This window comes from Brachionichthys hirsutus, unplaced genomic scaffold, assembly GCF_040956055.1.
Source record: "Brachionichthys hirsutus isolate HB-005 unplaced genomic scaffold, CSIRO-AGI_Bhir_v1 contig_327, whole genome shotgun sequence".
In the NCBI taxonomy this organism is placed as follows: domain Eukaryota; kingdom Metazoa; phylum Chordata; class Actinopteri; order Lophiiformes; family Brachionichthyidae; genus Brachionichthys; species Brachionichthys hirsutus.
The window spans coordinates 75,758-102,521 of NW_027180448.1; the positions used below are offsets into that span (position 1 = coordinate 75,758).

General features: G+C 41.5%; 1 protein-coding gene across 1 annotated transcript; it reads right to left on the reverse strand.

Annotated features, from left to right (window-relative positions):
- Positions 1-5,993: 5,993 nt before the first annotated feature.
- On the reverse strand, positions 5,994-19,141 carry LOC137914980 (fibronectin type III domain-containing protein 4-like). The gene is made up of 6 exons (XM_068758458.1): positions 19,066-19,141; positions 14,148-14,263; positions 12,925-13,129; positions 9,765-9,854; positions 7,683-7,816; positions 5,994-6,035 (listed from the first exon to the last, which is right to left on the reverse strand). The coding sequence occupies exons 1-6, from the start codon at positions 19,139-19,141 to the stop codon at positions 5,994-5,996; spliced, it is 663 nt and encodes a 220-aa protein (XP_068614559.1).
- Positions 19,142-26,764: the final 7,623 nt, after the last annotated feature.

Genomic DNA, 26,764 nt, shown 5'->3' on the forward strand with positions numbered 1-26,764 from the left:
GTAAAAATCCACCCAGATAATAACTGCTCAGCCTTGCAGCACCACAGATGTAAGACGGATACCGAACCACAGGCCCAGATCACTTTAACCGGAGGGGGCGGAGGAAAGCAGGCCTATCGGTGCCGAGTCCAATCAGAGAGGCTCTGGTTGATATCCATTAGGTGTTAACGCCTGCCAGCCCAACACACTTCACTCACTGTAAACGGCGATCGCCTGCCGTATTGAAATCCCTAAAAACTGCCAGGGACACGGCGCAGGCTGCACTCCAAGACAAACTAGAACTACTGAACACGCTTCTGTAAAATACGCTCCAGCATTACACGGTGGACACCGTCTGCTTTTAAAGTCTAGATTAGAGGGACATTCTATCAAATCTGGATTTCCTCGTGTACATTCTGGTGAAGAGATCATGAGCGGTAGAAGGCTGTCTCTCTCTCTCTGAAAGTGGAAAAGCAGTCTTCATTCCAATACTGGATGACATATTACATTAAAAAAGCAAAGATGAATTTGTCATTCTGTTTCTTTTCAATGAAGCAGCATACAGTAAACAGACTAACACTGAATCCATGTTCGGTTTTTATTGACTGAAACATAAATTGGATGAGAAAAAGTGAGAATCAGGACTCAAAGGAAAGAGTCAAACATAACGTTTTACAGTGTACAACTGTCATCCAATCTCTGTTGCCCAGCGGCTGGAGTAGCTCAGGGCTCGTTTGTCATGTAATAGATGGAGCTATTAAAGAAATAGCAGAAATTCATTGTTTTTAAAGACCTATTTTCTGTTATCACAGGATCAAAATTCACGCGGAAATCGTGCTACAACAAAACAATCCATTGTGATCAACTCAATCTGCTGGAGAGGCCGTAAGAGTCCAGAATAAAACTGCGATTTTTGTTCTGTTCTCCGGTGTGACGCGCCGTTGGAATCTCTCTGACCTGTTTCCGCAGGCTCAGCAGCACCTCTCATCAAAGCTTAACTGCACCAGCTGTAAAATAGGTCGAGTAGTTCCTAATAAAAATCTATATCTCCATTTTAGTATCCATGAAAAGACAAGCTTACAATTGTCAGAAACATGGGAATGAATCAGTCAATAAAATGAATGAGCCTTGTTTCGTGCAACTGTAACATCAATAGTCCATCCAGGTTTTGTAATGCAAAAACACAACAGCGAACAGACTGGCCTTCCCGTTGTTCTTTATGCTGTTACACAACCATGCAATGTTCTTTATGTTGGCTTAACAGTCTTTTACTTCCTCATTTAACATGCTGCTGCTGGTTAGGTTGCATTGATGGCTGTGTGTATCAAGGCCAAACTAAATCTAGTAAATCTACCTGTTTCCAAAGCTGTGTAATTTGTCTTTTCTCGCATTAGAAATGAAGTCGGATGACCAGTGAGGCTTGTGCAAGGCTTGTGTCTTTTGTTTGATAATTCCTCTGGCTGCTTGCTTTGCATTAGGTGAGATGATTTGTACACATGTGATCACATTTTTGACAACTATCCATCAGTAGCCCACGTTTGTTCACCCGTTGCACTGGTTCACAGTTATATGTCTGCGCTCAGACTCTGACTGTCCTCGTCCTTCCCGTTGGATGATGCTCACTGTCAGAAGGATGTTGTGTTTTTGCTGAAGTGGTCTTTCTCTCATCCCATTCATCACCACTGTGACGTTAGGGAAGCGGTGGCTGGCTCTGGCTCATTGTCATGACAACCGGTGCAGAATAATTGGATAGCTTGTCGGGTTACGCCACAAAGTTTAATTGCATTGCTTGGTTCCTGACCGACTGAAAATGCCAGCTCCGCTGCATGTCAAATGACAGCTCTAAACGGCAACCCTGCGGCGTGTCTGTTTGTATTTTAGTGCCGATCAAAGTCGGCGCAGTGTCGACATTTAGAAATGATTTCTACTACTTTTTCACATTCTTTTCCGCTCTGCAATCGACTGACTGATCATCCACACATGATTTATCCATGTATGGATGCTTCAGTTCCACTGATCCACTGATATTTGCAGGTTGGCTATTGTCCAGCAGCTCTCACACTAAGAACTGGTCAAATATTTTTTTTTAAACTAAAGATTCATCTTTGGAGTTGTCGCTCAAAAGCTGTACATTTCCTAGTTAGACTGGTCCTAACAGCAGTTAGATATTGATTGATTTTGCAGCCGAACCCCTCTGGAATTTTGTTTGATCGACCCCTGTATAAATGAAATGAAGGTAAGGGGTGTATTTCTATGTTATGGGCGTACCGTGTATAAGTCTGGGTCACACTCGATACAAATCAGCCTGTGAGGCCAGAAAACATTTGAAGCTGTGAAACCACTGAGTTGACAGAACTGATTTACAGTGAAGGTGCTTACTTTATATCTATGCAATTAGAGGATTTGCAACAGTGTTGTGATGTCGTCATAGCAATTTGTGTATAAAGCACAAGCAGTTGTCCTGAACTGTCAAATATGTATAGAATTGAACTGTTGTGATTTGTTTCATATTTATGTACAATAATATACTTTCTATAAGGTTAGCGGAGTCCTGGGATTTTTTTCAGGCATCTTTAATCAAAGTTTACAGCAGTTTGAGCCTGATATTTGCGTTCTTGTGCAATAAATGGACAAAAAAATTGTACAAATTCCTGAGTGAAAGGTTTATTATCGTGGTCTTTTCAGGACATTTTTTCTGTAAAAAAATAAATATGAATCCATAATGTTTGCTTTCTGACTGACTGATCCAAAGCCATTCTCTGTCTGTCTGACAGGACATTGATTGATATATTCTCTGATTGAGAATCTAAGTGAATGCCGACCAGGTTCAGGCAGCAATGTCTCTGTTTTCTCAGTATGAAATAAATGTAAAAAATAAAACCTCTGATACCAGACATTTTCATATCTACGCACCAGATGGTGAATATAATGATCCTGAGCTGCTATATTTATCCCAGCATGCTGCCGGTTGCCCCGGGAAACCTGGATGTAACTTATTACCTTGCACAAATACCTCTCTGAATGTAAAAGTCTTCTTCGTTGTTACAGCACAGCAACCTAATACATAATTATAATCCTATCAACATGCAGATTTTCAATCTTCCAGATCTGAATTATCATCCAGATTATGGTCTGGATCTGGATCCATCTGTGCACAGTGGTGGAACATTATGTGTCATTTCTGCCTGGGTATTTCTATTTCATTTTTATGATAATGGAAACATTTTAAAAGCGAGAACTCAGAATGTTGAAGTGAAAAAGCGATATGTCTGCATCAGTGCCTGCATCCGCCTCCAATTTTGCAGAAACACTAGCAACCAGAAGTGGGTGATGACAAAAAGTGATGTAAAGAGGGGCTGTTACTTTCTGCAACCACCGCTGTTTTCACATTGTTGTAGGAAACACAAATTCACAGTTTAAGGTTTTAATAATATTTACTCGTAGTTGTTTTTGATCACATGCAGCATACTAGACTAATGAGTAGGCTGAAACACTGCTCTAGTGGAGTATAAGGTGGATGGCACAGTTCTTCAAGGGGAAACAATTCCTCTCCTAGCGGTGTTTAGAATACGTTTACATGGCTGACAATTCACCGGGCTAAATCTAATGTCTTCCTTTTGATCCCAGGCCTAATTGATCATCACAGATATCTGAATTGTTAATGCTGTCTGGGGATCTTACAGCGTTCCTGATTTCATAATGAATTCCTAACTGGCTGTTGGATGCAATCTGAAATGGTTGGTTAGTTTCTGATAAGGGGCTCCACGCTGCCCTGGTGGCTTAACGCTGTGTTGGTAATGGCTGTACTGTTTGATATTGAGACGGACTTGTGAAAGTCAGATACTCGTATCAAGGAGAATAACCTTCAAAGACAGTGAATATTTCCACTTGAAGACCATCGAGCACATAGCTGTGAAACGTCTGACTTGTGTTGCATATTTGGAATGGATATTTTTATCCATTCCATTATATATATTTTTTGAATACAATCGCCACAGGATAAATACACTGTGTAAGGGCCAATGTGCGCACGCTGGGTGTGCGCGCGCTGGGCGTGTGTGCGCGCTGGGCGTGTGCGCGCGCTGGGTGTGTGCGCATCCACGCCACGGTGATTGGGGCGTGGCACAGCTGGAGTGGAGGCTTTATTTGTGTGCGCACCTGCGCTGCGTCAGTGTGTGTGGCCTTGTTATGCTGGTGGGGTGAGCGTGAGGAGAAACTTTTTGTTGACCGCATGACCATAACGCAGGATAGATGCGACGGAAGCAACGGCAGATCGCACTGGCAAGGAGGTATTTACTGTCAACCATTACAACAGCCAAAGTAAGTCCTCAAACCGTTCTCTCTGCGAGCTGGAGCGGAATAAATCTGCCAAGGCCTGTGCAACGTACTGCGTGCGCGTCTTCAATGTTTTAACCCCTTCGACTTAGCCCACCGTGGCGTTTGGATTAATTTTATACACGCCGCAATATTTTGTCAACAAAAAGTTTCTCCTCACGCTCACCCCACCAGCATAACAAGGCCACACACCCTGACACAGCACAGGTGCGCACACAAATAAAGCCTCCACTCCAGCTGTGCCACGCCCCGATCACCGTGGCGTGGATGCGCACACACCCAGCGCGCGCACACACCCAGCGCGCGCACATTGGCCCTTACGCACTGAATTTGTAAAAAGTGTATTTTATTACATTCTGTTGCAGCAATTTCAGCATTGTGACAGCGCTCCACAGAGACCTGCTCGAATAAACCTGGCAGGAATATGATGCTGATGTCATTGCACATGGGAAACCAGTGCTGCAATAATGGATCCAGACTGCGTGTTGCTAAATTATTTATCTCTGAATCACGTCTGAAATCTAGCCATTGTTTATCTCAGACACACAGCCCATAAATCAATTAATGAAATAGCGATCGGAGCTCCACAGTATTAGATAGGTGTTGTTAATCTCCATTTAAGATGAGCTATAGTCTTAAAAACATTTGTGTAATATTTTTGTCGGTCATGTTTGTCTCATTACTTTTGATTCAGTTTGGCATTTTTTTTTTAAACATTTGAACACCTTTCAGCGTTGCTTTACCGCGTTGCTCTTTAAACAACTTCCACACATATTGCTCCTGTGTATGCATGCAGTATCCTACTGCCCTATCGCCAGGAAATAAACTTGTGCAACGTCTACTGGGTGATAAAAGATGGCATTCGCCACTGAAAAGAGGCGACAGGAGGAAGCGGTCGCTTCACGTTCTGCACTCGTGTTTATTTCTTCATTTTTGGCATCTGTTAGAATGCACATCAAAATACAATTCTTACAGGCATATGACCTGCATGCAACTTCATTCAGTAGACAAATGAAATATGTACAAATATAATGATTAGGAAACATGAAAAAAATACAATATTATGCTGAAAATGGTCATTGACTCTCAATAATAAAAAAAACATGACATGTTGGTCGCGGGCTACGCTTAGCTTTCAAATACATACATTACACGTCTCTCCTTAATACTAATTTGTCTGCAACATACAGATAATATACATTTATGATCCGATGACATAGTAACACAGCTTGCAATGGGAGGATTTGGTTTATTTAAAGCTTAGTTGGTTATAAGGGGTGATCAGGCGTCTAAATGCACATGCTGATATAAAAAATACGCTGAACCTTTACTGCCATGAAGACAGGCCTCCCAGAGTTGTAAGTTATTGTACTGTGCGTGTTGAGTGTTGCAATGCTTACCTGGAAAACACATCAATGTTAACTGCACCAAAGGTTAACATTAATTTAATTTTAGTAAAACCTGCAGGAGACAGGAGTTTCTGTGTGTCGCTGCTAAAGTACTGTGTGCGTCTGTGTAGACGGGTTTGTGGCTGAGATTGAGAGTGTGCAAAATGCTTTGTACATGCATGTGCGTTGCTATGAAGACAGCCTTCGCCAACCTCGTTCACTGGTGCGAGCTGGTGTGAGTCTTCCTCATCAGCTCTGAGATGCACTAATGATAGAAGAGACGCTAAAGTCTCAGACTTCAATGATGTTGATCGACGGCACAGACGGATGAAACTGCAACAGACAAGGCAGATAAATATCAGTTACTGCGTTACTTCCTGCAAAAACTTTGATCATAGAAGACAAATTAATTGTTAGTTCTGTCAAGCCTGAAAATCTTTTCTCTGTTCTGTACCAACAACATATTTAATATGCATCCATCATATCAGCAGGAGGTTTTAGTTGTGAGATATATTGAATCTCTATTTCATCTATAATAAGGCTTTAATGGAAGCTTCCGACAAATTTGTCTAAAAAAATTATACATATTTTTTTTACAAGTGCTCTAATTTATGTAACTTTTGCAATATCCTGAATTGTTTTCATGGAAAATGCAGATGCATGTGTTGGCTTGTATCTACCTGCTTTTTCAGGGGGGGGGGGAATCAAACTTCTGAAGTAGAATGGTCAAAATCCTGAAAGGCCATCTGTGTCAAATATGATGCGTTTGGCAATCAAGGGTTAAGTGATTTTTTAATTTTATTTTATCTACGCATCCTATCAGTTCTTTTCATTTAGCTCTAATGAGTCCACGATTTCTTTATCTGTCTGTGAGTGAGTTTTTCTTTTGCTCCAAGCGGTAGTTGGAGACAGGATCCTGCGATTTCGAATGATCGCTCATTATTTGAAATGGAAGCTTTGATTTCACGCGTCAGGGCTGCTTACAGGAATTCCTCTCTGAACAGGATAAAAGGTATTACTGTCAAGTATAGAAGAATACATAACGATGAATCTGAACCCTCTCGCCTCCGACAAGGAGGACAGTTTCATCTGTGTTTGTTGGTTTGCTTGTCAGGAGGACTATGCAAAAACCACTGGATGGATTTCCATGAAAACTGGATGAGGCACCAGAAGGTGTCTTTACTTATTCATGTTCATATAATAGATCTGTCGATACCAATGAAATCAGTTAAAAGCATTTAAATATATGAACGGAAACAATAGATTTAAGCAACAGTTTGAACAATATGTACTATAATACATAGCATAAAGTCATTATTGTTGTTTTTATATTATTGTTGCTCTTGTTGCAAATTTGTATCAAATATTTTAAATTGTATTAATTGCTGTCTGTTATTTTGCATCTCGATGTCCTCATATCCTTAGTTGATCAGTCTGTGTCTAACACTTTAATAAAGCGAACACCTGCTATGATGATGGGATATCTTAGCCATTGATCGAGCATCAACACAATGAATTCATGCGGAAGAATGGGACATGGTATCGTTTTTGTTTTCCATTACCTGGAGCAGGTGCCAGAAACCAGAGCCTGCATTCCACTATTAATCATGTTTACATTTCTTGTTGTGGATCTTGTAGCTATGAAAGTACCAAACGGTGACTGCATTTCATGGAAATAGGCAATGCAAAAGGATTGGATGCAGTCCCTTTATTATTCACCAGGAAAAATGCCATCAACCAGAATGTATGTAGAAATGCAGAACAAAAAACTGCATGTGTGCATCCTTCAACACACCAAACATCAATGCTTTACCTGACAGAAGATACTGAAGCATGTTTCAACAGTAAAAGCACACATGTATTGGCTGGGTTCCATGTGGCTGTTCCTGTTGGCATGCTGCATCATGGTTTACTGACACTCTAGAATCATTGGCGTCATCGATTGCTATTCCTTACTCCAAGTCGAGGCATTGTGCTCACCTTGCTCCTCAGCAGACCTCCACTGTGGTGCTCCGGTGTGCTCATTTCAGACGATGGCTTGGCCTTCTCCTTATTGTTGCTGGAGTCGTTGTCCTTGATGATGTCATACTGCCGGCAGAAGAGGGCGATAACGGCTGCAGGGAAGTGACAGTCAGACACACAGATAAAAGAGGATGGTAATTAAGTCATGAGGCAGCAACTCTTAACTCGTATGTCAATATGGCCTCTGACTGAGCACACTGAAAAGCCATGTGGATAATGGGACACTGCTCCCGAGGGAGGACGCTATCTGAACACTTGGAGAAAAGGAATTCTCCAGTTTGCTTCCTTCTGTTCTGTCATGGCCCAGATGCAGTTCTTCCCCGGTTTAAATTGATACGGTATGCGCACAGTGAGCTTCCTTCCTTCAGTGACTGTCTATGGCAATCAGTAAATATTCAGAAACTGACATGCACTTCTGGTAATGACAGCTGTGGGGAGTGTGTGCAATCAATTTAATGGATGAATTAATATCTGTGCATCCTGTAAGAGCTCTGCAATCTAGCAGCTACATGTCTTTGTAACTTTAGGAGAGAGATTCATTCGCTGTAGGGGTGCTGTAATCATTTGTGTAATTACAAGTAATTATTCTGCTTTTAAACGGTTTACACCGCAGCTTATTTTAATGTTTTAATGTGAAATTCATACATTTCTGAAAGACATAAGAAACAACTCGAGCTTGTTGGCATGTTGGGCCTTTACTTTAAGAAGTAACCAGCTGGCTTGCAGAAGCATCGCTGCGTTGCATCAAAGAAACGGCAGTGGCTTTATAATTGAATTACCGGTATCTTTGTTCAGATGATGGAAAATAACAGGAATAATAGAGGAAAATGAATGAAGTAAAAAAAAAAAAAAAAACCCTGAAAATATGCATGATGTATCACAAAATGAATAAACTGAACTAATAAAATTAAGTTTGTTAAGAGCATCTCATGAGGTGTTTCTCTTCTTTCACTCCTACTTTTCAGTTTCTTCAGTGTGACCAGTTTTTCTTGCAACACTGTGTATGGTAGGGACGGTGTTTTCCAACGATATGGGGATCACACTGCTCAGCCTCCCCGGTAAGGTCGATTCAGGGGTACTGGCGAGGAGGGTCCGTCGGATAGTTGAACCTCGGATTCAGGAGGAGCAATGTGGTTTTTGTCCTGGCCATGGAACTGTAGACCAGCTCTACACCCTCGGCAGGGTGGGCGCAGCCATGGCGTTGAGGGGGTTCGGTTTGGTGACCTCAGGATTGGGTCGCTGCTTTTTGCAGACGACGTGATCCTGTTGGCTTCATCAGGCCGTGCCCTCCAGCTCTCACTGGATCGGTTCGCAGCCACGTGTGGAGCGGCCGAGATGAGAATCAGCACCTCTAAATCCGAGGCCATGGTTCTCAGCCGGAAAAGGGTGGGGAGTACCCTCCAGGTTCGGGGGGGAGATTCTACCCTCGTACCTATGGTCACGAGCTTTGGGTAGTGACCGAAATAAGAAGATTGTGGGTACAAGCAGCCACCCTTCCTCCGCAGGGTGGCTGGACTGTCCCTTAGAGATAGTGTGAGAAGTTCGGTCATCACTTGGATCTTTAATAAACCTTTTAATAACCTTTGATGAAATTGTATTCTTCCATCACCTCAAAGGACGAGGAGTTTTTATTTTGCACTTTCTCGTGTAACAGGCTGAACTCCAGCGACGTCATATTTCTTTCTCTGCATGGCTTTTAATCTTTGCAGTAAGTTGTACTTTTCTATGATATTAATTATCTATGAATAAATATGCAACAGTAAAGGCTGAAGTCAAGAAAATTGTCCTTGGTTATTATTCAGAAAGCGTTTCATAGCAACATTTTGATTGGATTCGATTGAGGCTTCTGGAAACACAAGCAAATGACGTTTAAATTCAAGTTGCTAATATCTGTTTTCTAAATGACACAGCATCTTAAAACCAGTAACAAATCAAGGAATTCGATGTTTATACAAGGAGGATACAAAATATTCTTCCAACATTTCAGTAAGATTGAGGAAATATGTTTGAATGAGTTAAACATTCTGCTTTTATACGTACCTGCCCACATGACCAGGACCACCACTATTATGATCATCTCTCCTGTCTGCAGATGCCGGGACTTGTCCAGGCCTTGCACGGTGGGGTCATCTAGGAGACGGGAGAGAGGATTTCTGTCTGTGAATACAGAATCCTCAACACAAAATGCTAAATACGATGTGCTGAATATCGTTTATTTTTTTTTAATCCTTGTAGTAAAGGCACAATATATGTGTAAAATGCAATCCAAAAGAGCATGCAGTGGTCTCAGACATTACTGTGGAGTTGAATCAACAATCTGTCTCGTTAAATATGAGAACTTGATCACAATCGCTTCTGTCAGGAGATTTTACCTCTGGTTGATGGTTGTTAAGCTATTTAAAAAAAAAAAAAGCCCAGTGGAGGACATTAATCTCACACAGATGAACACCGCAGCATTAATCGTCCTTTACTGCATCATTTATGGCCCTATTTCCATGCCCCCAATGCTTTCTTTACCTGCTGGGTGGAAGTTTTCCAGAGGTCCACTCTTCCAAATGACCTCTTTTAGTGAATCAATCTGTCAAGACTGGCTCTGAATGCCCAACAGTCAGCTCTCTTTACACGGCTATAAAGAAATGGGGTTAATTATACGACTGTGTTTAGTGCAGTAGTGTGTGTTGGTGTGTGAGGGGAGGGGAGGATATCACAATGGGGATTATGAATGGATACAAGTAGTCGAATATCTGTAATAAAACTCTTCGTATATGTATAAAAAAAAAGGATCACACGTCACATGACCATGCTTGTTATTTTGAAGTTGAGTAAAATTTGCTGTCTGTATTAGCTGTTGGCTACTATTACACAAACTGCTTCCACGGGTAACAGGTCCTCGGCCTGGGTGCAAAGTGACAGCAGTTTTTGAAATGATGATCAATGATTGCACATGTGACACTAATCCATGTATGTTGGACTTCATAGACTCTCGACTTGATATCAGGATCCATAATCCATATAAATTCCTCATAATCTCAGGACATTGCTTCCTGTGATCTCCTGTCTGTCCAAGGGCTTGGTGGAGTATTTATTGTTTATGCATAAATAACCTACAAGAAGAAGTGTTGGAATAATGTATGTACATAATAATGTGTATTTACGTATTTGTCCATTTGACTCAACAGGTTTAATAGTACGCAGAATGTCCAATTAACCTGTAAATCTGCAGCTGTATTTCTATGCGAGCAACTGGAAGAGTGCCAAGGAATTTGTGTTGAGATAATTAATAGATCTTCCCTCTGCTCTGCCCGAGCCGCGGGATGATTTCGTGGCTGTGGAGTGTGTCAGGAAACTGTAACAACAGACTAGAGGTGCTACGCTGGTGTCGCAGACGGATTGTGTGATTTATTCTTGCAATACCTCCTGTCTAATAGCACTGGAAGAAACTGTTCAACTTATTAAACATGTTTCTCTGCTGCTAAACGGATCCTTAAGAATAAATAAAAACAAATTCAGGGTTATGGATCGATGAACAAATGATCGGTCACCCCCCTAGATTTGCTTTAATTAGCATCTTTGTAAAACTGAAATTGAAGAAGGAATCTGCTCAGGAACGTCGGTCGGTCGTGATGTTCAGTACAGATTATCTGGTAGTCTGAGGCGTTCGTGGGTCTGGTCCTGATCTGCTTTTGGACACAGAGGGACCCCCAGTAATAGGCAAACATGTTTGATATTTATAACGCTAGATTCCAAAAACATGCAATTTACCCCAAATTGTCCATAGTGTATGAGTGTGTGCGTGAACAGTTGTGTGTCTATGTGTGCGGCCCCGCGATGCGCTGGCAACTCATTCAACATGTACCCTGCCTCTGCCCATAACAAGCTGGGAGAGGCTCCAGCAACGCCTGCGACCCGCAAAGCGTAAGAATGTAAGATACGTTGACTTCATCCCATAAGAATGGATGAATAATACAGCTGCATCCTGACTCTTTCGTACGGCTTCCAGTGAAAAAGCTCGTTCACCATCTTTGCTGAGAGCTTTTAAACTTATTTTCAACTGGTCACGGTCTTCATATTTCCTCCGGCCCTTTCGGGCAGCACTGACACTATCTTGAAGTGTCTTAGAGCGTGTCTCGGCATCCTGAGTAGAAACCCAGAGTGATATAGAGCTGCATGCATTCAGACAAGCATGCCTGCATCCACGCTTGGAGGGTCTGTCAATAATGAATTGGTGTGGAGGAGATAAAAAAAAAAAAAAGCCTTCAACAAGCACATAGAGATTCCAAAGAGACTCTGTGATAGCAGGCTTCAGTTTATTCGTACTTACGTTAGCACTAAACTTTACTTTACCTCATTCTTAAGTCCAGGAGCTTAAATTCATTCAACATTCAGACGAGGCTTTACTGAACAGCAGGAAAAGCATCTGTAATGGGTTGCTCTTGCCTGTGCCTCTAGAAAAAGGTCTGTGGTTGTACCATGCTATTTCAAAGAAAATTGCATAATAGATAGATCTATTTTAACTTTAGCTATTTGACAGATCTTTTAACTATGCAAAGTTTATAATATCTTAATTTGAGAACAGATTCTAAACTAACACAATACCTGACAATTAAATGGAACTATTTCATTGTGTGCAAGTCCCATGAACACACTTAACAAGTACCGCTTGTGCATCCAAAGCCTGACATATCCGCAAACTACATTATCACACAACAGAGCCACATTAAAGAGCAAATATGTATTTCTCCCCCCAAAAAATCACTTATAATTTTTCCCTGGTTGCCTCTTTTTGTAACTCAAACAGCCATGTTCAGCTCATCAAGGGATCAGGGCTTCTTCCCTGACAACACTCCATTGAGTGGGTCCTCATAGAGCCGATATGACAGCCATACACTGTTGGAACTACACAGGCGCACCCTGGATGGGATATTCAATACTAATATGACTACCAATCAATAGTCTTTGAGCATTATGGATTAGCTACATAGCACCTGTATTTGAGGCTGCACTAATGATACTTAACAGGATAGGTTGATCGCTGGATTTGGCCTTTTTAAGACTGGATGAGAATGAATGTTTCCAGCTATTTTAATTGTAATGGATTTATGAAAGGTCTAATGGCATCTGAGAATGCAAACCATAAACACTCTTTATATTTAATCTTTTGCAGCTTAATTATTGGCGCCCACATTTCAAAGCGGCTCACCTTGATTGGAGCTGTTGGAGGGGAAGAGGTCAGACTTCTTGAGGGTCTTAAAATGCACCTTTTTGCTGGCTTGGCTTTCCCCGTAGAGGCCGATTGATTGGACCTGGATTATGTAGTCTGTTTCCTCCTCTAGGTCCCACAGAACACAAGATTGGCTGGTGGTGTTGACTTCCCGAATGAATCGCTGCATGTGTCCTTCTTGCCTCTGGGGATTTAAAAGAATGCAGGACACAATCTGTTTATCGTTGGAGTGTATCCCTGAGGAAGACACGGTTGTATATAAAATTCTGTTATTGGATATTTTGAATCTCCTCTGAGTGCATCTTGCAGTAATGACTTATCACTCCTCAACATTATAAAGCAGCCTGCATTGATGGTTTCTTTCTTTCTTTACACTTAATCAAGTGTCTTTGGGCCAGATGTCTCACACTTACCGGTATGTTAATGGCTCTTCTTGACATAGACATCTGATTTTAAAAAGCCTGATGATGTCCATTAATGATGAGAGATATCATAATTAAACTGCCATTACAAAAAACACAAATCACCTTGAATTGCACTGTGAGAGATGCGTGTCTGTAACAAACAACTCATCAGCCGAGAATGAGGTTCATAGTTTTGTGGTGCATTAATCGCAAGCATGATTACATCAGCATATGAAATTTTTTGTCCTTCAAGTTTAGCTTTAAATTGATTTCCTATTTTGAACATTGAAATCTTTTAGTTTGGATGCTTCAAGCACTTCGGTGCGTTCTTTCTGCACGCTTGTTTTCTCTTAACCAAGATAGAGTCTGCTTTCCTGCATGCAAAGCTAAGCTTTAAGGCCTTGCTAAGAATATCCGTTCAAGGTTCAGCGAAAACACATCTTTATTCCATCAAGATCCTGTGCATATGATTCTACATGCTTGACACGCATGATATACTCCGAGGTGAGTATATCCTCGATCAAGCTCTATGATTTCATTACCCAAAAAATATTCCCTCAATCACCAATCACCATCAGTTCCCAATATTGTCCATAGGAAGACGAGACATGTGACATAGTAAAAGATTGACTCATCATTTCCCCTCCTGGCTGGGTGCCAACACTGTCTCAGCTGGACAAGATGAAGGCCAAATGTCAAACCACAAATTGCAGCCAAAAATAAAGCATCATACTTTTTTTATGTGATTCTTTTTTGGTGACCTGCCAAACGGCGTCACCGATTTACATTAGGATTTACCTGTTGTGAGATAGAGAAACCAATTATTATATCTCCCTCTGGAACCTCCCAGGATACCGTTGCCGAGTCTGCTTTCAGATGCATGACGGACACATTGATTGGAGCCGGTGGCCGGTCTGTCGGAGAAGAAACAGAAACTGAGGTGTTAATCCACTCACTTCTTTGGGTGTTAGATTATCTGGGTTCCAGTGTCCTCAAATGCATGTGGGAATCCAGCTTTCCCAACAGAGCAGGTTTTAAAGTGGTAAATAAAAACTTAATAAATTAATTGTAATCTCAAAATTCAGCAATGGGATGGGACCCCAGGCTTTATACAACACACAAATCCTTCCTCCCTCCCAGTTTCTCTTTCATGTTTCTTTCTACCAGACAGGATTACACCTTTTCACCCATTCTCTTTGCAGCCATCTATCATGATTCGGTTGACTGTAGGCACTGATTGCAAAAGCCTTGGATAAAAGCCTTGGAAAGCAAAAGCCAGAAGGAACAGAGGGTGACAGATCTTATCGAGGGCCCCTTACGGATTCACAGACGCCTAGAAATCTCTTCAGTCCGATGGGCAGATCGGGACCTGGGGGGGCCATCCTGAGGGCTTTTGTGGTTAACAGAGCACTGATGGACCTTGTGTGTTGTCACAGAAAAAATGTGATGGCAGGTTGAGAGAGTCAAGTGGGTGGAACGGTCTTGAATTGTCAGTTGTGACCAACCATAACCCCCCAAAAATAAAAAGGTTTCTTATGGGAACGTCACCAGAACAAATAAAAGCCACTATACCTCACGAAGCTTTAATTACAGGTTCACAGCTGCTTTTAAATTTATGATTTTAAATGAGCACTTGTTTTTCAAACTGCTTGAGCTTTGGGAGAAATAAACCATAACACAGTTGTTTGAGAGGACAGCCACGGGTATGTACTGGACAATGCTGCAGCTAAAACGGCCACTCGAGAGAAGATGAAAGACAAAAGAAGAGAATTGGGAGCAGTTATCAATGATTTTAGTATCAGTCCCTCCGACAATCCTCTGCTCGTATCACCCTTACCTACCGGTTGGCTTCTTGCACTTCTTCCCGTTTTACCTTGGAGACAGTCAGCGACGGTCTCTGTGTTCCACGTTAAAGGTGCCATTGAGGTCAATTTCAAGACCCTCAGATAAAATGAGGCTATCAACATCCCTCTCTCAGTCATTGTGGCGTTATGAACACAGGGAGCTGAAGGTCAGACATAGGCATGTTGGTAGGTTCCTTAGGTTCGCGACTGGGTAAGGATATAGTAGGTGGTGGGGGATAGGTCACATATAGTGTCCTGCTGCGGCGAACGAGGGGAAAAAAATATTAAAAGTGTGTATTTTTCACTTAATTGCGAAACAAATACACAACAAGAAATAGTGGCGCGAACGAGAAATAATTTTAGATTCTGGGAAACACAAACTGAAAGTCCCACCGGGGTCTCCGTCTAAAATTCATAATGATTGTTGTCAACTAAACCAACAACAGACGCCGTGATTTTTCTAGTACAAATGCTGCGAAGGCCGACTGTCCAGATTCCTTCTGGCCTGTTTGATGTTCTCCTCTGCATTGTCATTGTGGATACCTCAATATTTGTTAGCCACGTGCTCCAGAGGGAACCTCACTCCAAAGAATGTGTTATGTAAGATCTGAAATCAAACAGCTATAGATCACAGCGGGAGTGAGCATTGCTGCAAACAAATAAGACCCTCTGGCTGCGTTGGTACGCTGCCAGGATGAATCATTGCCAAAGCCCAGCGACGCACAAGCTCTCCAGATTGCACCAAGATAGTTGAAAGTGCAGCGACTTTCTGAATGGCTTACAAGTCACACGGCGTGTTTTATGTTCCCCTCTATTTGCCTATGAAGCAGAATTGTATAATACAGCTGATTTATGTATAGTTAGCATCACAGCGGAAATTTACTGCTGATGTTTTAATCGTCAAGTAGTTGGATTTAGCACAGTGGAAGAACCTGTGCAGCATTTAATCACACGTCTGGACGACGGTGACGCACGTCAAACAGAAATAGAAAAGTGAGGCATGAGTCAAAAAAAAACAACAACCGGATTCTATGTCACCTGCTGAAATGATCAGAAACATAATTTACCACATAGCATTTCATCGCCATTAGAATCTCCAAGAGCCATTTCTGTGTTTAGTTTGATGCCACCCAAGGTTAATAATTAAGTCTGTGTTTATGAATAATATAGCTGTCTTTTAGTGTTTGGCATCAGCACATGTAGGTTATTACCTCCAACAAGGAGGTTGTGTTATTTGGTCCTACAGGGTCACTGTTGTTCACCAGCAACTCAATAAAACTCTCAAAGGTGCATTCATTCATTCATACATTCATTTATCTGAAGTTATGGTGCTGACAACTGCGCCCTCTTCTCAAAGGTGCATCAATCAATAATTCATTGATGGGCAAACCGCTGTTTTACTCTGGCTTTGGACTTCCTGTGCTATCGATCATATTTCAGCCTCAATTATGCCTGAGCCGGTGACAGCATGAAGGACGGCTGGTAATATAATATTCTCTAATACTAATCATGTCTTGGTTCCCTGGCAGATGAAATAGACTTGCATAGACATCTTACAAATAAACGTAACAAATCACAACAAGTGCCTTGAATGTTGATGTACCAGCGAGTATTCAAGTAGCTTCATCTGGATTTGTCTGAAAACCTGGTTGTGGGAAGTCTAAAAGTGCTCACCTGCCGTGCTACCAGACTCCTTTTGAGGACCGCTCAATCCCACTGAGATCATGTCTGTCTCTTAGATGTGATGCCATGTGGGATGAGTGACTTTATGCCTTCTTTGCATCAATATCCAGTGCAGAAGCTACAGCAGTAAGTAGTTCAGTAGATGGATACATGCGTGGTTAAATCCTCTTCGTATACAGTTCAGAGCTTCCCTGCTGTTAGGGTATTTACTGCGCAGTCCTTTATGCACACTCTCTACACCCATTTCCTCAATCTATAGGATCCAGTGAAAGAGCAGCGAGACCAGAGGGGACCAAAGCCCTGAAGCTTTTTGGATGCAGTCTAATGTCACTCAACCATCCAAAATTTGGGAAGGCTAGAAGGAGGATTTATGAGCTCAGTGTTTACACTCAGAATTTGGGGCACAAAATGTATTGGTCAAAGTGGGTTTTTACTGTTTGAGAGACAACCATGAATGGCACAGAACACAGACATAAAATATAGTGCTGAATAAAATCTAGCCATCTAATTGTCTGGATTTGTGAACGTTTTCCATGTAACTGTAGATTAAATCATGACAATTTGAGCAAACATTGTCACTGCTGGATTCGGCTCTAATAAAAACAAACAAACATCCGTCTGTAAAGAATGTTCACCGAGTTCACAAACAGCATATTGCCAATTTGAAGAACGATATGAGCCCAAGCATCCAAAACAGTCCAATAAACTCCAGTTCACATTTGCTTACTACCTAACGCTCTGATTAAGCCTCTCAGGAATTCATTTTCTAGCAGGTTCGCTTTCAATCTGTGTGAAGGTAAATATTGGCACCCACTTTCAGGTAATTAAACTATTTGTTCTTGTGATTTTGGAGCAAGAAAAGTACATTCTGTGAGTTTAATACGTAGCTTGGAAACACTGGGTCTTATTGGATTTCTCCGCAATAGCATTTAAATATTGGAGCCTCAGTTCAGACTTGAATTATTCATGACTGTTTGGACAAGATTGTTGTTTATGCTGATTTTACGATCTGCAGTTTCACCAATTCTAATAAAAAAAACAACATTTGGCTTCTCGTGGAAGAGAGAAGCTTTTCAGTGAATACCGGTACGATGGCTTTATTATAAGATACCATTCACCATTACATCATTTTGATAACACTTGCTAAAATATCAAAGCATTTTCTCTTCAATGTACCACCTTTCAGCTTCACTGAAATGCTTTCCCTGCTGTGTTGATAGATGACCTCACCATGAGTCACAGTCCATGGAGACCTTCCTCTGAATGCCATGGCACGGTGAATCCCATCATCTTATACCATGCATAGAACCAGTGGTAATTAAGTCAACTGATTATCATTTATAAATCTATGACTGCTATATTTAGTAGTCTAATAGCAGCTCTTCCTGCAAAGCTCCATCAAGATCAAAAGCTCTGAATACCTCCGGATTTGACATGCAGAGCACACCCGCAGTGCCAGTTCGATAATCTCAGGGCTCTATCACATGTAGGTCTCAGTTCCCTTGAGCAGTGAAGGAGGTCTGATCGAGGTAGACGGGTAGAAAAAGAGACAGAGGCACTGGAGATGCATGCAGATACAGCTAAAGAATATATCTGTTATGTAGATGTGGAACAATTCCTGAACAGTCTGAAGCTTCCAAGAATGCAAAATGAATTCTGCGAATTAATTAAATCATATACTTAACAAAAAACTGTTTTTTGACTGATGCTTTGTCTGACTGCAAGCGGAGTTGGATCTGCGTCAGTTTTTGTGGTGCGTTATTCTAAGTGAATATATGCCAGAATGTGTATTTTACCCCACAGTGAGGGGTACCATAAATATGTCTTCACATAATGGAGAAGGGCTGGATGAATGTGGTTATTGCTGCTGGTGATCTCCATTAGACAATATTACCATGTTTCTTACTGTAAAAGAGGTCAGATTGTTTTATTTAGATTTAGATTTAGGTTTATCCTCACTGTAATGCATTTAAATGCATTTAAATGTAACAGACGGAGGATATTTTCAACAACGTCTTGTTTTCATAAATTATTTAATGAAATGCATGAGGTGCCAAAATAAAATAAAAATAACACACAGCAGTGACTTCTTCACGTTTACTCACACTTAATACGACTAATGTTCCGTTTTAAAGGGCTGTAAAGTGCCCAATGGATTTTTATCCGCTGATTCGAGGGGCGACACTTACTCGCTCCGACGAAGAACACGTCGCTGGCAAAAAGCAACAGGACCGCGGAGTTGAGCAGAACAAGCAGGCGAGCCATGTCTCTTCGGGGTTCGCTGCTCCTCAGAGGTTAGAACGCAGAACGTCCTATGCTTGAACTAAATAGCGGAGGCTCATATTCGACAGTATGTTGGAATTCCGCTGAAAACGTGCGCCTAGTCGCTGAGCCGGTGAAAGTACGCAACAAGCTGTGCGGGTTGTGACGGGTTCCGTCTTCGGGCTTTAGATCCACCAGCCCTTCGCGCTTCCCATCGCACCCGGGGCAGCTCGGGGGCATTGGAGAGGCCGCGGACAGAAGGACGCCGCTCACAGGCTCGCCGGTCTCATCGCAGGCGGGCGGAGGAGGCGACTCCAGCACCACGGACAGCGACTCAAGTTTTCAGACGGCGCGCGCGGCGGCGCCGTGTTTGCGAGAGGAGGGAGGGGCAACAAGCCGGCACGCCCCCTTGAGCTGCAGCCGCCGCCCACGTCATAGTAGGAGCAATGACGGGGACATTCTTTCACGTGGCGAGTGCTGATGTTCCTGTAGGCATGTTGCGTTGGACGATAGGGAGAAGGTTTTATAATCTGTCATCAGATAAAGCTGTGCAATATTATCTGTTTTTTATTTGCTCAATTTGCGATGAGAAATACACAATACACACAGGGGCTAAGAAAACAGTATGAAAATCAGACAAAGAGAGCGGTTCCCATCTACAGCAGTAATCCTCCCCTTCATGGACGGTACAACCACCTGATGATGTCATCCTGTGGGGTGGTGGGCTACACTGCAGTCAGAGTGGCCCAAAGTTACATCCTAGTCTGTCGAGGATTGTCGTGCTGTCGCATCTGCAGACTCATCAAACCATGTTTTCTATAGGGATTAGGATTATTGTTGAAGTGCAGCTGGTGGATATGTCATTCTGACTCTGTGGGGAGTGGCGGGGTCTGTCATAGATCCCAAGCTATGCCACACTACCATAGAAACAGTGGCACAGTACTTGGATTACTTGGATGATGGTGCTGTAGCTTCTTTAAAATCTGATTCAAGGCTCATCTCAAGGATCAGTCAAATGCAATGAAACCTTGTTGAGAATTTTCACCCATAGTTAGTTGTTCACATACAGTAAATTCACAGGCACTTTTAAAATAGACAAATCTTTCTTTAATTGCACCTAAAAAAAATGCTGTTGCAATTTTAGATCCCCCCCCCCAAACGTTTGATGCAACCATTCCTCTGGCCCCAGCAGTCAGTCTATTCCGGGTCCTACAGCCTCCCCCAAGACACAGAGCGTTATCGGGAAGATGAATCACGCTGATAAGTCAAGTGCATTGCCTCATGGGGCAAGCGTTTCACTTTAGATTGCTTGTCGACACAGAATGGGCCAGCACATACTGCAGTCCTCAAGTCATCAGATGTGTGAGGCATTACTTATTAAACACCAGGAGATTAAAGTATGTGGAAATTTGATTTTTTTTTTAATATGAGTTTAACACCACAAGAAAAGGAGAAGATATGCCTCAGACAGAAGTGTATGCTGCCTCCTCTCAAACCTCTATTTTCACTTGTTCTCTTTGGTGTTGCCACAGTTTATTTGTGCTCTGCTGTCCTCTGCAAGATGGAACAGGCATAGAGACATTCATGAAAAGAAAGAGCCAAATAAATAGAAGGTCTGCAATATATACACACAATTTAGGACTTATTATGACAGCTGCCTGTTTTCCTGCTGACATTTACCTGAGCAGAGACACAGCAACACAGGGCTATTGGGGTTTGTACTCGCTGCAGTGCTGCAATTACTTTGTGTGATGTTTACTCAATGTAAAGTCGGTATATTACAGCGTCTCCGTGGTGAGAATGAGGCTGTGCTGTGTATCAAACATTTTTTGCGTCATGTGACGCATCAAACACAGCTGGACTTGGTCTTCAGCGTCCATTCACCCCTCAGTGTGTGACTCAAAATTGGAATCAAATACTGGGACAGCTGACATGTTTGTACAAATAGCTTAATTGTAATTCTTTTATTTCCAGTAGATGGTGATGATTCTCAGGAGAAAGCGCAGTCTTGGCTCACACACACAGCTAAAAATCACAAAGCTTTACAACAATGCAGATTTATGTTCTTCATCCCTTAAGAAGTTTCCAGCAGCCTTTTTAGTTTGCCATCCTTGATCCCACATTACAGACTAAAGCATTGCATGAATAAGCTCTAATCAGAGAAGAGAATTTAACACAGCAGAATAGAATAGAATAGAACAATACATTTTCATCCATCCATCCATTCAAACAAACAAAGGAACAGGGGCAACAAATCCGTTAAAGTGGTGATATCAGCACTAAACAGAGGGTATTGGGAAGGAAATATAAGCTTCATTCGTGCTGAAAACTGAGCTCTAAGGGGTTAAATGACCAGCATACTCAAGGATTAAAATGATCTAAACAAGCAGCACTCAGGCATATGGATTTTTAATTTTCCATAGAGGCATAGAACCTGCTCGCTATTTCACTTTTGCCTTTAATTCAGTTATTTATTTTCAACGTGCAGTAATTGCTGGCAGCACAAGTGGCCCCCGTTGCTCTGCTGTTTGCTGCATGAGGGAGAACAAGTCCTTCATTTCATGCTGGGTAAAGGCAAGCTCTGAGCACAGCTTCACCACAGTCGGTGGGTTTTTACACTCACTGTTGGAGCAGTTTGTGCATGATTTGTGTGATGTTACATCAGGGTCACATATATCTCTCATATCCGATAAATGAAAAGTCAGTAGAATTACAGAGGCTCTGTATAACGACAAGAGGCTACCTTCAAACCTTATTTGGGGATTGAACCCAACTCCCCCCTCCCCCCTGCATACTCTTAACATTTAACATTCAGTTTGAAAACAAAAATATCCAAAGATTTTATGTAGACAAGGTTAGCATAGCAAAATACCATATACCAAATGACTGGAGCTCACTTTCCCCATCTCCTTTATGATGCTCAGGTGCGCTTAGTGTAAAAATGGAAGAAAAAAAATAGCTCCTCGACTGCTGAGGAGTTTCAGCTGAAGAGGAAGCAGTTATGCATCAATCGGTATCTACTTCCCATCATGCACTGCACATCAATTGCATCTCATGTCAGAGAAACTGTACAGTCCATAATAATACATTCACAGGACACTTCGCCTCCACTGTAACATCATGTTCTGCTTGATTTTCCTCTTTTTTTGTCAGTGAGTTTCAACCACAGGCAGAAGGGAAGCAAGCTGGTAGAGACAGCCATCCAAGGTCAAATCCACATGTATGAATATGTACGGTGACATTTGGAGCACACGGCATCAGGAGAAGGGGAGATGGCGACAGCAGGGATCTTAAACTGGGTGGGAGCACCGTGCTGCATACTGATAAGGGAGCTGTCTCGCTGGAGAGCTAACAAAAGGCTCGTTTGTCCCCTCACACGGCATATCGGATGTCACTTAGGTCTGCAGCTGTGTGAAATGTAGCTGCAATGCAGCTTCGCTTCCAGTGAAGGCTTTTGTGATTGCACAGAGACCTAGATGCTCACTCGAACCCACTTCATCTTGTTCTTCATTGGTGGTCGTTCTTTTAAAGATAACAAGATCACGTTCAACTTATATGCTTCACGGTGGCGGCAGAAGGTCTAGCAGAGCTTCGGATGGTTACATTTCAGCCCCCCTTGTTCTTAGCCAGCAGTATCTTCCAGTACTTTTTACCGCACCAGGGCACATATAATTGAATTTCAGTGTAGTTACCAGATAGTGGTCAATCAACAGATACGTTTGTGGGGGGTTGATGCATTTCTTTCCTGCTGCATCATGAATTTGAGGCTTCATAAAGTAAATTAACTAACAAGAACTTGCATATCAAGAAAAAAAATATCAATTTGCAGATGGTTTTCTAAATCCATCCCAGTCAACAAAAGGTAGCATAAATTGCGCCTCACTTTGCAGATTTCATTTGGCTTGGCTCTATAAAAGAAAATACATTAGCATAAATTGACTTCACATAAGAATTAATTTTGCTTAGAAAATATAATCGCTCTGATGCATGGATCTGTATAACATAAGCCAAATACGAAATTGCTGTGTTCTTTTTTTTCTGGACATGTTTTCCTGTTTCATAATCAGTATCAAGGGCTCAGCGCTGTAACGCGTGTTCTGCTACTAATGCTGAGGCAGGCTTTGAATGTTGAGGTAAACAGAGCTTGTGTGTTAAAGGATAAAGCCTTTGGCATTGGTTATTGGCTTTACAACCCTGTTTCTGAAATGTTTGGAATGGTTTCTGAAATGTAAATCTCAACAGAATTGAACGATTTGCTAAACATTGAAACCCCATAAGGCAGCAGGGTGGCGCTGTTGCCTCGAGCCGCAGGTTTGATTCCACTTGGGGCTTTACTGTGCCGAGTTTGCATTTTCTCCCCACGTCTGCGTGGGTTCTCTTCGGGTTCTCCGGCTTCCTCCCACTTCCATAAACGTGGAACTTAGGCCAAATGGTTGCTGTAAATTGTTCATGAGAGCGAGTGAATGCTGGCCTGTCTTCCACGTGGCCCATTGATGAGCTGGCGTCTCATCTGGGGTGTACCCCATCCCCACCTCTCGCCTGTAGCCACCAAATGTTGAAAATTACCAATTTAATGCCTTTTGAAAACTGTATGTCCAAATTGAATTTTATTGTGAGCACACATTTCAAATAAAGTTTGGGCAGTGCCAACAATATACTAGAAACATCATGAAATGCTAATAGAAAACATCCTGTTGAAATGTATTATTTTAACTGGTAACAGGTTAGAAATATGAAATAAAACGTTCCTCCAGAGATGCTCAGTCTTTCTGAAGTAGAGCGGGGGAGGACTTCTCCACTCTGTTAAATAGTGCAAACAATTTAGGAAAATTGTTTCCAAAAATAAAATTACAAATAATTTGTTTAATCATCTATATAATTTGAAGATTCAGATTATCAGAAGAAATCATAACCAATATTGGACGGCTACGACCTTTGGGCCTCAGACATCACTGCATGAGGAAAGCAGACAGAATTCTGTAATGACATCACTGGATTAAAAGAAGACAGGATTCTGTAATGACATCACTGGATTAAAAGAAGACATGATTCTGTAATGACATCACTGGATTCTGTAATGACATCATTAGATTAACAGCAGACATGATTCTGTAATGACATCACTAGATTAAAAACAGATATGATTCTCCAGTGACATCTCTGCATTACGTCAGGAACACTTCCAAAAGACATTGTGAAGTTTGTTGCTGCTCCTCAAATGACAGTTGACATTCTCGCAATGCAAAGAGGAAACTGTATAAACCGGATCGAGAAACGTCACGGACTTCACTGGACCTGAACTCTACTGTGTTCTGATGAGTGAAAATATGACATTCATTTTAGAAATCATGGAGCGCGGAATCCACCGGATGAAACAGCTATGAGTTAAAGAGTTATGTTATGAGCACACAGTTCATGAACCGGCATCAGTGATCAGGATGGGGTCACTGGTGCAGCCAGACCGGTTCAGCTCCTTTATTATAGGCACAAGCTGCAAAGATGTCTGCTTGGCAGAATTTGTTGCTTCAAAACCTGCGTGTGCTTTTGTGTATATATATATTTATAAATATAATTGTTGTTTATATAACTCACATATTTTATTTTCATTATTAAGTTTCATTACTTTGTGCTTCCAGTACTTTATTTACGTATGAGGTTTCATTGATCTGCAAATCACTGCCTTTTTTTGTTTGTGTTTCAAATTCAAACTCATAAAACATTACTTGCCATTTTAATCAATAAATCCTGTTGATAATGTGAAGAAAAAGTTGCTAAATGTTTCAAACCCCAATAATCCTGATTTATGTGTGCTGCAAATTCTCATTTGTGAAAATACTTTTGTCGTCATTTCAAGAGCTATTGCACCAAATGCTCCTGATTGATGGACTCCATTAAATTGAAGACATCAAAGACTCGGAGAGAAAATGTTCTTATGAGCAACATAATCCCAATTTAACACATCTGAAACCAGAACCATAATCAGATGATGAAAGCACATCTCGTCTCTTCTGTGGTTTTGCTCTTTGGGGTTATCACCACAAGATGCTAATGATACGATGCCTTCGAAGGGATCGGCCATCAGTCTGCAAACAAGCCACTGTTTCCTGTCATTAGTCCTCTAAAGTAGTGGTGATAAACAGATGGGGGCGGGGGGGGGAATTTAATCTCCCAGCCTTTACCCCACATGTCTTGTTATCTTGTGTCAACATCATGCTTAATTCCAAGGTAAGGCTGCTTCATCAATTACCTACAGTGTGACACTTAGCGGTAATTTTCTCCTTTCATCAGCAGATAGAATGCTGCTGTTATGACCTCCAACTGTCGGCGAGCCTCTGGAAAGCAGTGGGAAAATGTTCAGCGGCTTCCGATCACATCTGATATCTGGATGAAAACTGCTGCAATATATCCCAAACATAGGTGTTTATTTTGCTTAGTCATGTTTTATGGCCCTGAAACAGCTGGGAAAGTAACTAGTGTGTCTATTTGTCTAAGTCATATTTTGAAGCATGATATCATACAGTTTGCTTTGAAGGAAGGAAATCTGACTCTTTTAAATGTTTTGTTCCATAACGTGAAACACTGACCCCTGCAGGATGACAACGTGAACGTTTCAGTTTTCCTTTCCTCATGATCGTACATATATTTTTGCACCATACAATTTATATGCACTTTCAAGAAAAGGCAAAGAAACCAAACGTTTCACTGAAGGTAAACAACCAAGCCACCACAAGCCTTAAAAGTACACAAGTGCCAATAATCTGTCTTTGCTTACATTCACAATAAAGATTGATACTACACTGACTGCCAGTGTATATAATGGAATTAATTTACCCTAAAGGAAACATATTGATGCATCTATAGATGAATCAGGCGGATCCTGTCCAGTCTGTATATACATTTTAAGTGAAAGTACTTCACTCACTGTGAATCAGCACCGAGCTCTTTTGATGATACAACAGGAACGCTTGCCAGTGGTGCATGAACATGCATCAGTCTATAATAATCACTTAGCGTTGCCTTAGAATGTCTCACAAAAAGGATTTTTTTTAAGAGAAGAATGTCCCTAACATATTTGGAGTGATAGGACTTCTAGGTGTGTGGCATTTGAGGAATGCTGACACTTGTTTCCTGTTTCCTGTTTCCTGTCATTCAGGAAGCAGCGAGGTTTAACCCCTGGCCATTCCACACCCTTATCGTTTAGATACCGTCTTGGATCCCCAGGGATGGTTTAGTTTGCCGATCCAAACCGCTGTTACTTCGTCATACCTTCCTGTGTAGACTGCTGTCGTCACTCTCCGTTATGTAACTAAAAATTCCAGACTTTAATTTGATCTTCAAAGATTATTATTATTATTATTATTATTATTATTATTTTCAAGGCAACCCTCACTGTCCTTGTTCCAAAGTGCCATCTTCATTTAGCCCGGTCAAGAAAATCTTCTAATAAAAATCCATTCTTATTAAATTTAATATTTTGGCTCACTAAATGCAGCACAAAATCTCTCAATTTTTCGGTGAATTTTTAAACTATTTATGAGAAATGCAGCAGTCACTTTTTCAAACAGCACACCATAAAATATAATTGTAACTGTATAAAACATAGAATTAATGAGAAGAATGTTTTAT

Coding starts and splice junctions, on each gene's coding strand:
- LOC137914980 (XM_068758458.1), bottom strand. CDS start 19,141: ATGGCTCGCCTGCTTGTTCTGCTCAACTCCGCGGTCCTGTTGCTTTTT. Junction 9,855..12,924: donor CTCCAACAGCTCCAATCAAG/GTGAGCCGCTTT, acceptor CCCGTCTCCTAG/ATGACCCCACCGTGCAAGGC. Junction 7,817..9,764: donor GGTCCTGGTCATGTGGGCAG/GTACGTATAAAA, acceptor ACTTCCCTGCAG/CCGTTATCGCCCTCTTCTGC.